Consider the following 17,005-nt stretch of genomic DNA (forward strand, 5'->3'; position numbering starts at 1 on the left):
AAAAATCAAATATAAAAATCCAAATAAATTTGAACATAGTCGTTTTACACAAAAACAAGTTTTATATATACAATCCTAATAAAAAACTACATATGGCCTCCAATTTTCATCATCATAACTGCAAAAGTCTGCCGATTGGAAGGCGCTTTTCATCTTTTCATTGTGAACGTGCGCTCATGTGTGCAACCATGTCAAGGGAAGTTGTGGGCATGGTGTTGGTCAACCAACCCAGAGGAGTTAAAGCCAGTGAAGAGTCCGAACGCTAGGAAGGTCAACATTTTGTTTTATTGGCTCGTCGCCACTACGGCCATGAAAAGTGATTGGTACACGAAAAAACAGTCCCATGTTTCGGGGGGAGGGGGGGATTTCAGGACGGTGCGATGGGGGAGGAGTCAAAAACGACTAGTACAGCTGGACTTTTTTTTCCCCAGGAACATTTTTCGCATCACTTTCTGGTTCACCCAAGGTACACTGGAATTTCCCATGGCAAAAATCCAGTTTAGAGACCTTGGAAGACACAACCACTCCAAGCAGTTTAACAAGGTGCTACCTGAAGGGAATCTCAGTTGCACGTTCAATCCACAATTGCTGTTTTAAAACTTCACCTTACTTTAACTGTACTGCTGACATTTTAACTGTACCTGTTCAAGATTGGCTGACAACTACTGATGGATTACAGTTGCGGTGTAATGTGCATACAAAAGAAGGAAAACACATTTTTCTTGCGCCCAGTGTTGAACATCCACGAAGAACCGACCATATTCAATGTTACAGCTGGGCGATGACCAGATAAATTATTGCACATTGAATATTGCGACTCGTACAATAATCTCGGAACCAGCACACCGCCGGTGCAGTGTGCACACTAACTTCGCATGCTGAAACACATTGCATTACATTGTTGCCACAAACTTATTACCATCACAGCACGTAAAATGGTACTTTGCACGTTACCATTTCATTGCAAACAAACATACTACTTTATTTCTTGTGCAACAGTGTCTGATAGTACGCAGAGTACGAGTAGATAAATTTTGTCAAGTCCAAAATGTAGGAAGGATTGCAATGTTTCCCTGTATGCAGACTGACAAACTTCAACAATGTTCCACAACGCAAAAAAAAGACGCACACTTCGCCTCCCAATCACCGGTGTGGGGTTGAAATGAAAAAAAAAACTAAAGCCGTTCCACTCAACGTGAAAACTGTCGGAAGTGCCGAGCAGCGATTCGCCATAATGGGCTGTGGTACCAGTATCCGCTCACTGCTACCACCCATCACGCTCTTCGCCTCCCGGTCTCACTCCCCTTGAACGGGGCTTTGTCCAATGCAATTCGACTTTCCCGCCTTCTCAGTGCTCGCGCGCCCCCTGCCTAGCGAGAGTTCTGTTCTTTTTGTGCTTTTTTTTTCATACCGCACGTGCCAGCACCTTACTGCGCAGTTCGGACCGCGTCAATTTAAAAATCAGCCCAACGGCGGGCGGTCTTAGCTAAATGGACACGGGGGCTGCCGGTTATATACACAGATTTTGCCTCAAATGTACCTGAAGTTTTTTTTTTTTTTGCGCTAAACAACAGGGAGTTGTATGACAAGCGCTCACGGTTCAAGAGTTTCGAACGATTATTACTTGGTTGTCGAAGCCTCTGTGATACGCCATTACAGTACGCCGTGGGGCTCTACTTGGGTGTGTAGTCTCGCTGAGCCACCTGATTCCGGCAGTCACTTGACAATGAAGCGTTACAGCAGACACGCTACAGCGACAAGGCGAGCCCTTAAAGTGCTCTGCACTTAAACAATGTTTGCGTATTGCCACAAATACTTGTAAACACGACTCCCTTACCCCAAAGGAAAACCTTGAATCTCCGAAATGCTGTTCAGTTTAAAACCGCGGTGCTCCTTTAGTTCGGTGCACAATTTCTCACTTTTTGCGCAAGTCCCAAAAGCATCGCAAAGCTCCGCTCTTATTTTTTTCGGCGCTGGCGATTGGAGTAGTTGCTGTTGGCAAAGGACTTAAAAATGGCCAGAGTAGAGCTTGCGACGGCTTCAAGACTACGCTGTCAAGTCAAAGTCGTACTTTGACTCGGCGTAGAAATTAAGAAGGGGTATTTGGCTTGCATCAAGCAAAACAAAACTGTAGTCCTTTTCACACCCCAGCAGAACATCGATAAAACGTGGCGGCTATTTCTCCACACATATGCGTGAAAATGCAAGGCTGAAATAGGGATCTACAATAAAAAGAAACCGGACAACTTACCCTACCTACCTACCCACCTCAGCGCTCTTTCTACGAAAGTGCTTACTGCACAGTGGCTGGCACTCTGAAGAAACGTGACCTCATTCCTGCTGCGTCACTATAAAATACTAAAACACTGGTTATACGAACTATAAAAGGCATGCCTAGGCCCTAAAACCAGCTTCCAGTCATTAGAACAGCACCATCCAAGACACACTGTACAGTAGCTCTCAAGAAAACCACTTCACCTTTTTCTGCTTTCTTAATAATTTAAAAGCACTCTTGTACTCTCCAAAAAGCCACACATCATTCTTCCAAGTGTTCCACAGACAGTGCTGAGCAAGATACGTGTGTCACTCGCCACCATTGCAGTTACATTCTGTGCAAAATTGAGCTTAAAGTACACAATCTCAGGAACTAAAAGGAAACAGTCATTAAATAAACGTTAGGTAATAGACCTATTGACATTAGGTACATAGACTTATCGACAAACGGTTCTTTTATTACAGACGGAAGAATTATCTCACCGTAAGACAGTGCGGTATCTTCATAAAAAATGAACCAACCATAAAACCACTTTGAATTCCCCCGTACAATAAATTACATTTCACCGGTCATAGCAGACTCGCAGAGTCACTTGTCTTGGCGTTAAAAAGAAAAGTTCATCTCTTGGAAGGAGTCTGTCAACTGCTGGGCAGGTCAGGTCAGAGAGGTGATGGAACAATAGACCGAACACAGGGGGCACAAAACAGAGGGTGCCCACTTGCGCGATACATATGCATTAGATAACCCTTGCGCACCCCCAAAGTTCGACGAATGGCAGCGGGAGAAAAACTTGCTTGACTGGCAGTAGTCCGACAGCTGCAAGCACAGGCAACCTAGACGAACAAAGAAGCAGAGGTGAGAACATAATTAGCACGACAGGTATCGATCGACACATTGGGAGTGATCCTATGCCGTATCAGCTATAACCAGCAAGGTATCCACGCACTTTTAAAGACGATAGTCTTTCTTGGGCTACTTAAACGCAGAAATTTTGGTCTGTATGTCTGTCTGTGACTTGATTCAGCCACCCGGCCAAAGTGAAAGAAGCTGCGCAATGGGCTTATGTACGCACAGCCAAATCTAAATGTCTAAGTCCAGTGTCAATGTTCATACTTGTTCACATTGCTGAACAAGAACAGGACATTACACAAATATAAGGCAGAAAATCAACACATACCGTAAGTAATATTTGCACTGTTAACCCTCACTAAAAATTTACAAATGCTTAGTTTATGTGATAGCAAATGAAATATTACATCAACTGCAGGAAACCATCACCTGCTGTTGCCCGCGCTACCTGGCGGCGCAGTAACGAATGGCTCCACTAGATAGGCTCCACGTTCCGCTTGCAACGCTCGTGGAGTACGGCAACGTGGTTATATAGACGATGTAGTAGGGTGCCTCGATTCACACGCATCTCCGCTGTATGGCAGCGCTGGCATTGAGGCACCCGACTTGGAGCAGTGGCATGTCGTAAACTTAAATTGACTTGAGCAAATTTCTATCGTGTTATCTGAGGAGGAACGAGACGGGAGTGGACCAGCATGAGAAGCGAGTGGAAAGATAAGGGAGACATTTACTTGGCAGGGGCGCCAGTCGACTATCACCTTTCGTCGACATTTGCAACTAAAGGAGCAGATACTTGGCCATTTTTAGTGTTGTAAACTGTACAGAGCAACAAGTTTTGTATCCTTCCCGTTGGGGGGTAAAAAATATTTGAGCTAACTGGCACTTCCGAGGTTTTGAACTAAAGATCATGTTTGTTGTTTTTTCTTTGTATCGTGGTACTACTGAGTTTTACCGTATAACATGCTCAATTTAAAACTGACTCTGTTTCGATCAAAAACTACTTCACATCGAGCTGTTGTGACAGCTTCCAATCATCCATACTGGCATGCCTCCAAAGTTGCTATCATTACGGCTGCACCCAGGTGACCACATCCTGCAGAATGTTTTGAGGCTCTGGAATGGCCATATATATATATTTTTTTACTAATGCCGCTTTCTTTTTTTTTTTTTGAATTAGCACTGCTTAGAAAGTTTACACTGTCTGTAATAAATTAACTCCAGTGGCACCACGGCACACGTGACTACATTGTATATAAAGCGTTCTTGACTTCTAACGCTTCCATTCAATTTTTTTTCCTTTCCTGAATCTTTTTGTCCCATTTTTCCCATTTTTCCCAAGCTTTGTAGCTGCAACAATGAAGAAGGCAGCAGCACCTGATGGACCAAATGATACCCGCCCAATTCATTTGGGAGCTGCACAGCTGAACACCGACTTCCGTAGCCACGCAGTTTCTTCTCGCGCGAGAGATCTCCCGATAGCTTACCATATTTATTCAATTATAAGGCATTCATGATTATAAGGCGAGGGTGCAGTTTGGAGAGTCAAAACGATCTCCATATATGTATACTGAGCTTCAAATATAAGGCAGGGTATGACTTTGAGACTACGAATTTCGGAACAAAACCTTTTCTTATATTTGAATAAATATGCAGGGGTGAAACAGCTGCGCATATTGCGCAGTTTTGATACAAATTGGTTTTCCTGCGCCGGACTGCTCCAAAAGCTTGAAAATTGCAAAAATTGCACCAAACTGCTCCAAAACAGTCTAAGAGCCGAGGCTTTTAACTCTTCTTCAGTTTCAGTGGAGAAAAATGCTTATTGACGACATAATTTTCCCGAAATGGTGCTGTTCGTAAAGGTTTAATTGATTGATCATTCAATAAAAAAACCCACATTGTCCCCGAGATAGTTTTTTTGGAAGTCACAATGTAGGTTTGCACATGGTATATTCTGTGCGTTTTCAAAGTTTTCCCATCGAAAAACATTGCAAAGTCCTGTAGAAAAAATATGTACTTGAGGTGACAAACTACTTGTACAAGTAGATGAAAAAACGGCAATTTTTGGAGCGCCATATCTCCGGAACGACGTTAGTGGGCGCCGCCATCTTTATGTGGTGATGATTCGGAAATATGGCCACCTGGCGAAGCAGTTGGTCGTGGTTCAGACAGAGTGCTGTTTGCCGATTTCTACTGTGGTTGTGGTTATGGGGTGGCTGGGTCTACATTCAATCGTTTGATCTGTTGCGGAAAGTTGCGTGACTCGAAAGACGGAGTTCATAACAAACAACGTGGTGCCCGCGAATTCACCGTGTTCCGGCCTTGAGTGTGAGGTGTAGTGCGTGCTTGAAGTGAAATTTCGGACTCATTGCGGTGTTATAAAACGCTCAGTTATTGCTGCCTTGCAAGCAGCGGGAATGGGAGGATCGGCAATGCAGAAGTGGTGGCGCAGGCTACATCGCAAAATGTTCAAGCAGTGTCCGATTGCGGGACTTGCTATTATTGCAAGCTAGTAATATTGCAATGGTTCATATATCTGAAGTAAAATTTAATGCCGAAAGGGAGGTAGCTAAACATGCCAACGTTACTCAAATTACGATTGTAGTGAACTTGCACTGTGGGAATTTAAATGGGAGGGCTGGCGAGGAGGAGGGGGGTGGAGAGGGTGGTGGATGGTCCGCCGACTGTCACGTCACTTTGCGCAAGCTTTGCCTTGGCTCTACATTTGTGCTTAATACCAAGTCTGGGATTGCAAAAATAATTTCGGCATTCACATGATAATAAAAATGCCTTACAATTGCTTAGTTTTTCAATTTGATATTTTCAATGGAGCTCCACGCTATCTATGCATAGAGCCTAAGAATTTAAAAATGGTTTGTAAAAAGGTATTGCAGTTTGTACCTTGTGATACTTTTGTAGAAAATTGTTATTGAAAGGCTGTTCCAATGTTATGTACGTTCAAAACTGAATAAAAAGTGCACTCCCCACCCCCCACCCACCCCCCACCCCCCACCCCGAGTAGCCAAAAATTTGATTTTTGAGGCTTCTAAGGTGACATAAGATAAACGTTGTTCTTCTGCTCCAAATCAAGGTTCTTCTGCTCCAAAATCGAGATTTCGCTGCTCCAAAAACTGCTCCCAAATCTGATTCAGCTGTCTCACCCCTGAATATGGTAATGTCGGCCAGCGCTCATAATGTTATCCGGCCGCCCTAGGATAATGCTACTTGATCACCCCCAGTTCGCCCGGTACTTGCCTCGTTTCTTCCGGCTGCCCTGTGGAGAGGAGGGTTGAGAGAGAGACGCCTCTCTCTCCCCCGCAACCAAACGAGGAGGAGGAGGGGGAGAGGTCAGTCCTTCTTCTTGGCGCCCTCGGCCTTTCCGCCGTTCTTGGCGCCCTCACCCTTTCCCCCGGCCCCCTCTCCCCCGCGGCCTCCCCCGGAGGAGAGGGCCCGTCCCAGGGCGTCCCAGATGCCGCCCAGGAAGACGGCGCAGAAGAGGTTCTCGAAGGGCAGGAACGGGTCGTGGATGCCCAGCAGCATGGCCGACAGCTTGAAGTACAGCAGGAACACCACGATGCCCAGGTAGACCAGCGCGTGCGGGGCCGACACCAGCTCCGTCTTCTTGTCCAGCACAAAGATCACCGAGGCCACCACGCACGCCTTGGTGGCGCTGCAACAAGGGGAGGGGGGGTGGAGAGCAGATTATGGACGTCTCCGTCAACCTCATACCTGCCAACCTGATGACTTCTTGGAAATTCGTAAAACCCACAGACTGTGGGTTTCAGCTTTGCTACTGAAGCCTCGTTCACAATAGAAGCCATTGTAAACCATTGTGAACAAGGTTTCCGGAGTGAAGCAGAAACGTCTTGTTTGTTGTTTTTTAAAGTTTTTGAGAGTTTCTTTTGATCGGTGTCTCTGTTTTCTACTCCAAAAATTCTTTTAAACTGCCTTATGACACATAGGGTCTCGAACACTTCTCTGTGGAATGTTTTCTAGGCAATAAAATCCCGAAGCAATACAATACAATACAGTACAGTACTCTTATTCAAAACAATACAATTTATATGACATGACCGCATTCTGACAACTGCCCCAGCTTGGTTGTTGCATTTTTTTGTCACTTACTGGTCACGAGAACTCCTGAGAAGAAAAAAAATGGCCTCAAAACCACCGGGTTAGGATAATGATAGCCACCACTGCTGCTTTATGCTGCTTTTAGGCAGGCATACAGCACTTCGCTCATGTCTGCGACCCTTCAGCTGCCCTGTTTGCCCGCATATTTGTTTCACCAAGGGTTGAGCAGTCACCAAATATAGCAGTCACCCACACAGGCTAGCCACTGTGCGAGTCAACGGGATGTGCCCAAAGCGAACTCACAAACTCGGCTGCATGAGCTCCATGGCTTGTGGAGTCCAGAAGCCCCGGAGCAGCCGCTCAAACACCTTCAGGAAAGACGACCCGTTGCCTGCACACACAAAGAAAAGAAGAGGGCTTTCTTGTCTTTGTCTCGCTCTTTCTCTGTTTTAGCTGTACCATAACTTACTTGGGAATCAAGTTGAAATGAGCTTTTTAGTCAGTTGAAGTGGTGAGTTGGGTGAGGCTGTTAGTGACAAGGAATTCATGGTGCTAGTAAACATCAGTCATTCAATGTACACCAGTCACTCCATGTACACCACCACTCCATGTACCCAATGCACATTGAGTACACTAAGCCACTCAATGTACACTACTCAGGTAAACCAGTCACTTGAGTGGTACCAGTCACTCAGTGTACACCAGTTATGAAACTCCTCCTAGATCCTCTGTATCAAATGTGTTCTGCGGTTTGTCCCCTGCACTGGAGGCAGGCAGCTAGGGCAAGCGTGGGGCACGTTGACTGGCCTGCTGTCTGTCGGCAGAAAGTTGAAGTACTAGTACTCGAGCACTTGTGGTGGCTACCGTAAGATGTGAAAGAAAAACCGTGGACACATAAGTAAACATCGCCTAGTTTACTATTTCCCAATAAGCCAGCTTTGTTACTAAGCTGTCAACTAGAATGTGTTACTCAGTAAATGTTTGGTAAAGTTAAGTTCTTTGACCCGTGCTTGCAGCAACAATACACTTACATGCCTTTAAGCTTCAAGGAAGCAGGGGTGTTCGTACAACCTGGATTCCGAAGCGGAGTTTCGCAACTGGCGTAAGTATATTGAAGATCTCTGAGCGAAGGTTACACAGGACAAAGCTAAAGACAGGATGAAACGCATGCCAATGTGCATTTCATCCTCATCTTAGCTTCATCCTGTGCAATGCTCGCTAGCACCATGAATGCATTACTTTTATAGTGTTCCCAGAAAAAACATTTACAGTTGTTTTTGTCTTATCGCAGAGTATGTTGTATTTCTGTACACGTAAAAATTGAGCCCTGTGTACAATCACAAAGCATTCCCCCTATCACAGCTGACGTCATGCAGCACAAAATTTGAAAGCTTTGCAACATCACCACTTTTTTGCGGTTAGAAAAACATCCTTCGGTGCTTAAATCGAAAAGCCTAATAAAAAACTTGTGTTCTGTCTTCATGGCGCTTTTTAAGAAGGACGCACCTGTGCCTGCATGTTTATAAATACAGCCACCACTCATCACATTCTATGTTTTATCAACGTCTTTTGTGACAGAGGGATGAACCATGAATTTAGTTTGATTTCTTTGTACACAAAAGTGCTTCTTCAAAGCAAACAAATGCTCCCGTCCATGCATCTAGGTTTCAACTCAACTGCTACGTTACACAAATAAATTGATGGGAATAAGTTTTTGAGGGGCAATATAACTGGTCTCATTATGAAAAAAATGAAAGTCCCAACGCCCTTCGTTCACAGCATTTTCGTACGCGGAGAAAGTGTGACATACCAGGTGACATAGAGAGGGACGGACAGGTTTGCTGGTCGAGTCCACATAAAAATGCTTACAAATTTAAAATTCTGGCACACATGTTTCATCACTGGGGAAAACCTGGGGATTGCTAAATAAAATGCCACTACTTGCCTCCAAGACCTTTGTCATTTTCAGAGCCACTATGCTTGTTATTTAAGTAGAGCCGGATAACGCCTATGACAGGGTATCTCCCCACGAGTTTCCCTGCGCGAGACTGCGACAGATAAAATTCAAAACAATAAATTCCCCAGCCATTTTGCTATTTGAGAAAGGCCTGCCAAGAAAACAAAAAGGGAAGAGCGGGGGGAGGGTTTGGGGGGGCTAAGTAAGCAAAGAGTCAAATTTTGGGTAGCTTAACGCGCTGAAGGTTTTACCTGGGCTACCAGGAACAGCACAGTGGTGAAGGGCTCTGAATTCGTTCAGGCCACCTGGGGCCCTTTAACGTACGCCGAAATCTCAACACACGGACAGCATTTTCGCTTTTCGCCTCCATCAGAAAAGCATCTACTGGGGCCGCAGTCAAATCCACATTCTCGGGCTAAGCGGCAGAATGCCTTAGCCATTGAGCCACGGCGGAGGGTTGGCTCTTATTTGGGAAAAGCAGGGTAAATCCCATCACACAGTACTAGCCCTTGGAGAGAGTTTTCAACTGTACCTCAGCATAGTTTAGGATTGAGGTGCCGGAGGTGATAGGATTCCTTCTCCCAAAAGCTAATCTAAGAAGTGGTTCACCCAAGGCCCTAGAGCGTTCGATGTGCTTACCCCACAAGTTTCCCTGCACAAGATTACTGCACATAATACAATGGAAGAGAATAAGTTCTCTAGAGGAGGAGGGGGGGGGGGGAGGAGGAGTAGCCCACCCTTGACGACGCCGATGATGACCATGATGAGGTAGCCATTGGGGTAGACCTTGGCGGCGTGCATGACCCCGTCGTGCACCTTCTTGCAGCGCGTCACCTCCTTCATGAGCGCCACGACCAGCTTGCAGGGGAAGAACTTGCACACCTTGTACACCAGGTCAAAGGGCGAGTAGAAGATGGCGTACCTGCACAAAGGGGGTGCAAAGAGAGACGCTGCACCCTCACACCACCCCAGGCAGAATTACAGTACGGGGAATTAACATGCCAGGCTTGAACACGCAGGCTGTGATGAGGTGTGCAGTAGCCATGGCACTTGGATCAGTTCTAATTAGTGGAGGTTCTACAATGCACGCTAAACATTTGTACCTGGCTTCCTTCAAGAACACCAATGGACTCTCAGAATTCAACCTACAACTTTATACATTGCAAAAGAATGTTTCGACCATGCCGCGTACTTGCATAACCGGCTCCTAATGAGAGCTTCCACTATGAAGAAAAAGTAAAAAAAAAGAAATAGGAGCACTGATATCTTTCTTTCCCAGGCTTCAATATCTTGTGAAAAGAAACATTTCATGACTGCACCACAACACGCATTTTGTTCGAACAACGAAAGATGACAGATAGAGTTGCACGCGTCTGCAAGCCAATCACTTGCTCTACAGATAGAACACTGGTCATTTGGAGCAATGCAACTGTGTTTCTCGATACTGAAGCATGAATGGGACATTTGCCAACAATTTTGACATGTAAACATTTGTCCACGTCCCAAATGACACCGATCTACTAGAAAAACATATCTGCCTTACCTAACACGTGAAATGCCCTGAGCACTCCGCAGCCTCATTGCTCCCATGAGTGCAAAAATAGGAAAAGAAACTGCCACAATTTCATATTCAATTTTTTTGCTGTTTTATGAAAGGATTTTATGAGTTTCTTTTATTTGAAGTTACTGTAAATATTTTAGCATGGCCTCCACGAGAAAACATGTTGCAGCTTTTGCCAATCTTGATAACAAACCTTGAGAACAGCACTTTCGTTTTGCTGAATATACACACCTTGTGATACCAAAATGCTCCTAGTCTCTCGCAGTATTTGTTTTTATCTAACTACACCATTTAACTTTATGTGCACTCCCGCATTTTTTAATGACACCCAAAACAATCATGAAGTTTGTCCTTTTGTTTTTTGTTTTTGGTGAGTTTTGAGAGAAAACATACTTTCTTTATAAAGAGTCCATTTAATACTCAAAAGCATCAAAAGGTAAGCGTTCAATTCTTAAGGCAATTGAAATATCTGAATTGACGAGACAACAAAGGAGTCCCCAATTTGTGTTAAAACTGAGTGGGGGAAGGGAAAAGAGAAAACGTGTTCTCTTTGTAAACAATTCACCTGTTATTTGAAAGATACTTTCAAATTATTAACTCCCAGCCCAGTTGAAAAACTAACCATAGCTAACATTTAAGTACCTATCCTAGAAGTACTTACGAGACAATGCGCAATTATTTGTTTCGCAAGGCTTAATTAACCAAGTGCAGGAAATGTTGCACGAGGACTTTTTATGCAAACAGTCCCTATTTTTCTCACAAACATGTCACTAGATGAGCACACAAGGATGCAGCTACACCAACAACATACATTCAAAACCATCGAAAAACAAGGCCACAGCATGATTTTTCCTTAATTCAGTGCACCCATATTAACGAGGCTAGAGCAAATAGCACAAAAACTGCTGCAACGTTTTGCAAGCAGATGATTCTGGCAAGATGTACATCTTTGCCTGCAGTGTTCATCTGATCCCTACTAGTGACAGGAAACTGGCATTGGAGAAGACAGGCGGCGCAGAAACATGATACTGCCTGTGCTTACGGGATGGGGGATGGGATACGGATGTGCACATATGGAGGCAGGAAACAGTAACGTGAGGGCGCATACGTGGCTTCGCCTCTGAATCGCTCTGCATCATGAAAAAGATAAAATGCAGCCGCTCCTCATACTAAATGTACCCTTCCTACTGCAATGAGTCTGCGGCTAAGACATTCCCTCTGCTGTTGAGCAGAGGTAGTATTCCAAGGCCTGCAACTGTGGCTGTGCTTCAGTGGTAGTAAAGACTAAACGACACGGTGGTTCAACTTCTTAATCAGGTACATGCATGCATTAAGAGGAAAATCCGACTAGTTCTTCTAGGTTACCAGTCAGAAAATTGCTATAATCACCTACCTTCTATGACACTGACAAAAATTAAATACTAGCAAACATTTTGTCCATTCGCTTTCATAAAAATTTGTCAGTTTTATCTGATTAATTGCGAGAAAATGCAAGTTCCTTCCTTCCAACTTTTTCCCATCTCTTGCTGCTCCTGGTAGGTACTATTCTACCTGCCTTTTTAGGCAAGTTTTATTTTGTTACACTCATTACAATGCCAAAATATATGTAATGGCTTGTTTTTGCGATTTTATGCCGAACTTTTATTTCTTGATCTTTGATAAAATTTCATTTTGATTGCTTGCTCTTTGTCAGTAAACTCACACCATGCAACAAAATAAAAACCTAAAATCTCTAAACAAGCCCTGTTTTCCCTGGTGTGCCTCAAGGTTCCGTTCTTGCTCCTCTCACCTGAAGCAATACAGCTATTCTTTTGTAGCAGTTTAGCAAAGCAGAGACCGCTAAGCAGAGTGAGTAGCGACTGCAAATAAAAATCGCCGATTGCACGCACCACACTGCTGTGGCCAGCAGCAGCTGCTGGTTGTTCTTGAAAACGCCCAGGATGGGCTCGCCCAGCAGAAATGCTGACAGGATGCCACCGGCAAAGATGGAGAACATGCTCGATATCCAGCATGACATGGGGTGCTTCCGGGAGAACAGCTGGGAACCTGCACAGGAGACACATTACAGGGAGATGCTCAGAGCTTTCAAAGAATGTGAATGCGAAAGCCTAGTTCGAACTTCTGTTGACCTGCCATTGAACTTTATTGAACTTTGGGTAGATGACCGCATGACCACTCGCATATTAGACTGCATTGCCAGAAATTGTGTAGCACCGTTTGAGCTCACATGTTCTTTGGACATCAATATGTCCCTTGGATTTCTCAGAATGATTTTTATTCTGATGCTCAACACCTTTTTCGTTGCAGAGAAAGCACCTGAGCTTTTGGTTAAAAGCAAGGGTGTTTAATACGCCTGTATTTGTATATGCCTTTGATATTTTGTGAGCAACATGAGCATCCTAAAAACAGTTTTATGCAGTTCTGTTTACGATATGTACAATCAATTCTTTGGTTGTGTTGAGTATGTTTTTGTTAATTATGTTTTACCTACAACGAGTGTCGCATTGCCGACACTGATGCCATTGTATACGGGGCTGGAGCCTCTGTCAAGCTAGATGCACAGCTTTTAGCTCCAGCCCCCTCCTCCCAAAGGAAAACGAAGAATTGAATTGAATTGAATGACTGGCTCCCTGTACAGCCCCTTCTGAAGCTCATTCTGCTCGCTCACCATCATCAGGAGCCTACTGGTTTGCTGCCGTTGGTACCTCTACCTCTCAAGGTAGCTCATATTGCTCGTGTGGTAGCCGACACCACTGTTTCAGGGAACATGATCCACAGCTTGCGCCTCACACTTTTAATTTTTGTACGACTTTGTGTACCTCACAGTGATCTAAGTCTTTCACCTAATCCCATGCGTCTACTCCAGATGTCGCAAAACACCACCTGTGGCCCGAGTGTTTCGATTCCGACCCACAAAGCGGTTGGAGTGACCTAAGGCTGCTTCCAAAATGCACCCCCAGGGCACTCATGGCCCGTAGTACTTTTACCGTTTTTTCACCTTTGAATGTTACATGTACATGCTGCAGTGTTTTGAACATAAAACCTATTACGCAGAAAGTGCTGGGCACTCCTGGCAGCACAAACGCTTTAAAAAGGTTTTACCGTGATTCCTTAATTTAAGTCCACATTTGAGTGATGAAATTTTAGCGTCTAAGCTCTGGCACTATTTTCCACAGTCAATTAGGGTGGCTGGTTAGAATACCACTTTATTTCGGAGCATTTCTGTTATCCTCCACATAATTAGGTTTCTTTCGTTTTCTGATTTTATAATTTTGTACATTTGGGCTAGAGAATTGGGTAGTATTTTTAAAGTAGCACATCGGGTAGAATACGATCTTTATAAGTTCATGAGAAATTCAGCTCTATCATCACTATGAAGGAAATTTTCAGCCGCACTTCTTCATGTGCGACAAGCTCTATCTGAGTTTATGTACCCGAAGGAGACAAAATGAGCTCCCTGGATTCGCGCAACATTCATTTTGAGCAAGCCACTTTTAAAATGTGAGGCTACAACTGAAACCCATTTCAATTTGTAATTATAATAGCAAGGCTGCCTGGTAATTTCCCTCGATGTCTGCAGTTATGTTTTGGCAATTCACTCAGAGTACCCACAAGTGAAACTTGCTTTCAATAAGTCGTCATAGGACACCACCAAAATGAACAAGTTTCCAACAATCGAATGATTCACTACAGTGACATTAATAGGCATTCATTATGATAACTTAGCCAAAAGAATTTTGTTTGAGGCTACAGACTCATAACGGGGCTGTAAGTATTTTTGTTAAATGGCAAACTTTTGGAGAGAAATGCTGCTGGCGGTGAAAATGTCGGGAGATTTTGGGGTTCACCTGAAGGCAAAGGATTTGGCCACAGTAACGTCGACTCCCATTAATTTAACTTCAATTGAATTCAATCACGTTTACCTCTATACTATTAGGATGTACAGCCATATTTTTTTTTACGTCGGTTTATCTGAAGCTTCACTTTTTTTGCCATAATTCCACCAGTCCTGCAAAGCAGAATGAACGAGAATTGGTTGTACCAGAGTTTCCACCATCCCTAAATACCTTCGAATACTGACAGCATATCTCGCCAATTTGATTCCCCATTTCTGCAATTTTTTGTCAAAAAGGAAAACAAATTTTTCATTCACGAGCTTTTTTGCTAAAAACTGCGCAGCGATGTATGGCAATCTTAGCTTCAATGAATCATCTCACACATCTGTTTTCTTTTCTCTAGAAAGATCACTACTTTAGAGAAGAGATGATAATTATAATGAAACAGTGTTGTTGAACTATCCAAATCTAGGATTGGTATTAACCTCCGTGCTTTAACGGTTGACCGTGCAGTTCGAATTGATACAGCAAAAACCTGTTGACCAGGAGCCCTAAACTTTGAAAAAAGAATAACTGGAGATAAGCAACATACAAAAAACTTCAATTCATGAGTCAGATATTTAGCACGTAACACGTCCAGCAATTGTGCTGGAAGGAACTTCTCGGTGTCCCGAGTGCAACCACACCAGTGCATCATCCACGCAATAACATTTAAGCACCAGGTGTTCTTGTTGCACAGCTACCTCCATAAGAGCACTAGTTGGAAGCACAGATGAATTCAAACTTGCGTCTGTATCCAGATACCGCAACCCTGCAAATTGCGCGATCGTTGCACATTTTTGCAACCCAATTTGTTTTCAAGAAAAGAGTTTTACAGCTACCTAATGTGTTGCATCACTGAACACAACCGAAGGAAACCTTGAAGTGGTGCACTGATGAAACGGAAATGAAAGACGCGCACAACGGAAATGAAAGAACGCCTGAAGGTATGATGGAAATCGAAACTGTCCTTGTAACAATTGGAATGCTGTTTTCGCACTATTGGCTGCAAATGGGGTTGTTTTTTTTTTACCCCTCCCAAATCACAACACGATCTTGAAGTGACCACTCATAAAAACTCTCGAGTTTTACATTGACCGGCAGTATACCATCTGAGTGAATGTGTTTTTCCTCACTTTGTGAGGTGACACTTCAAGTAATTGAGCAAGAACCTTTCAGATAACGGGTAATTATTCGGAAAGATCATATGAGGCTTTCTTATTTGTTTGGTGGCTTCCAAGCTGCTGCCACGTCTATCTCTCTGCCTCTATTTTTTCTTGTTTCAGGTACCATCAGTCATAAAATGAAAAAAGTGAAGGCAAAATGCGTTTTGACAACACAAGCCAAGTTATAAAAGCAAAGGCCCCAAAGTATGATTTGTCACTTTACGCTCTTCAAACTAGCCATAATACACAGCGTAAACCAACTTTTTTGTTTATACGCGTTAGGCGCAATCTTACCAAAAAAACAGCAAACCACAAAGCCATGCTCCTATTTAACAGCAATTATTGTGCTGTCCACGTCCCGCGGCCCCAACAATGCCACAGCGCGTCGACGGCACGGCTGCAGCCTTTCGTTCGAGCGCTTCACGTGTCCTCTCAGGCGTACAGCTCTCACGCTGCGAAAGGTAGATGTATTAACGTACCACTCTACCGCGGCTGCATATATCTCGCAGCGTTGCTAGAAGGCCCTGTGCGGGCCGAACAAAACACTCTAGAACGGGTCCCAAAAAAGGATCGCGTCGCTCGAGAAAGTTTACACAGAGCTCTAGGCGTTCACTACGCCCACAGAAATGCTTGGACGGCGAGCTGTGCGGTTTGAGTACCCGCATTCAAAGAAAGAACGAAACTAAAAAGTTCGACGTGTATACTAATTGTACGACTGCGATCGCGTCGACTAAGCCCGGAAAACTTCGGTTGCACCGCCTTGTGCGAGGCCTAGGACGGTCTCCAACAAAACCCTTGGCCCCTTTCTTTGCTGCTTGTTTGTTCCCGGCCACCGCCAAGGGTACGCGAGCCGCGGCCGGCCCGCGAGCGCTTACCGGGTCCCAAATCCTCCCGCAGGTAGAGACAGGTGATGATGCAGTGGGCGACGTCGAAGTACGGGTACATCTTTAACTTTGTCACTTGGTTCGCAATGTCGAGAAACATTTCGGGATCCATTTTTAAGTCCTTTTGCCTCGGACGGGGCCGGAGCGCCGCTCGCTGTTCGGGAATCGTGCGGGAATCGTAAATAGCACGCGCGAGCTGGTACGCAGCGGGACCTCGCCATTGCGCCTGCGCAGAAGATGAGGGAAGAGGAGAGATGAAGAGAGGCAGGGAAGCGAACAGCTGGAACCCTATGGAGCGATGAGGGAAGCAAAATAGTCCGTTTTCGTAAATTTTAAGTACGTCTCTAATAGTAGGTAAAAAGTGTTG

General features: G+C 44.4%; 1 protein-coding gene across 1 annotated transcript; it reads right to left on the reverse strand.

Annotated features, from left to right (window-relative positions):
- Positions 1-263: 263 nt before the first annotated feature.
- On the reverse strand, positions 264-16,870 carry LOC144162609 (trimeric intracellular cation channel type 1B.1). Its single transcript, XM_077693219.1, has 6 exons — positions 16,630-16,870; positions 12,603-12,759; positions 9,890-10,074; positions 7,499-7,586; positions 6,377-6,791; positions 264-3,108 (listed from the first exon to the last, which is right to left on the reverse strand). Exons 1-5 carry the CDS (start codon positions 16,748-16,750, stop codon positions 6,470-6,472), a joined length of 873 nt encoding a protein of 290 aa, XP_077549345.1. The 5' UTR covers positions 16,751-16,870; the 3' UTR covers positions 264-3,108; positions 6,377-6,469.
- Between the last annotated feature and the right edge of the window lie 135 nt (positions 16,871-17,005).

This window comes from Haemaphysalis longicornis, unplaced genomic scaffold, assembly GCF_048455015.1.
Source record: "Haemaphysalis longicornis isolate Haplotype H1 unplaced genomic scaffold, Haemaphysalis longicornis Haplotype H1 scaffold_12, whole genome shotgun sequence".
NCBI classification, from domain to species: domain Eukaryota; kingdom Metazoa; phylum Arthropoda; class Arachnida; order Ixodida; family Ixodidae; genus Haemaphysalis; species Haemaphysalis longicornis.

What these genes read in the sequence shown, in the direction of transcription:
- LOC144162609 (XM_077693219.1), bottom strand. Translation starts at nt 16,750, where the DNA reads ATGGATCCCGAAATGTTTCTCGACATTGCGAACCAAGTGACAAAGTTA. An exon ending in GCGGGAGGATTTGGGACCCG is followed by an intron (nt 12,760 to 16,629) that starts GTAAGCGCTCGC and finishes TCTCCTGTGCAG; the next exon opens with GTTCCCAGCTGTTCTCCCGG. An exon ending in CATCATCGGCGTCGTCAAGG is followed by an intron (nt 7,587 to 9,889) that starts GTGGGCTACTCC and finishes TTGTGTGTGCAG; the next exon opens with GCAACGGGTCGTCTTTCCTG.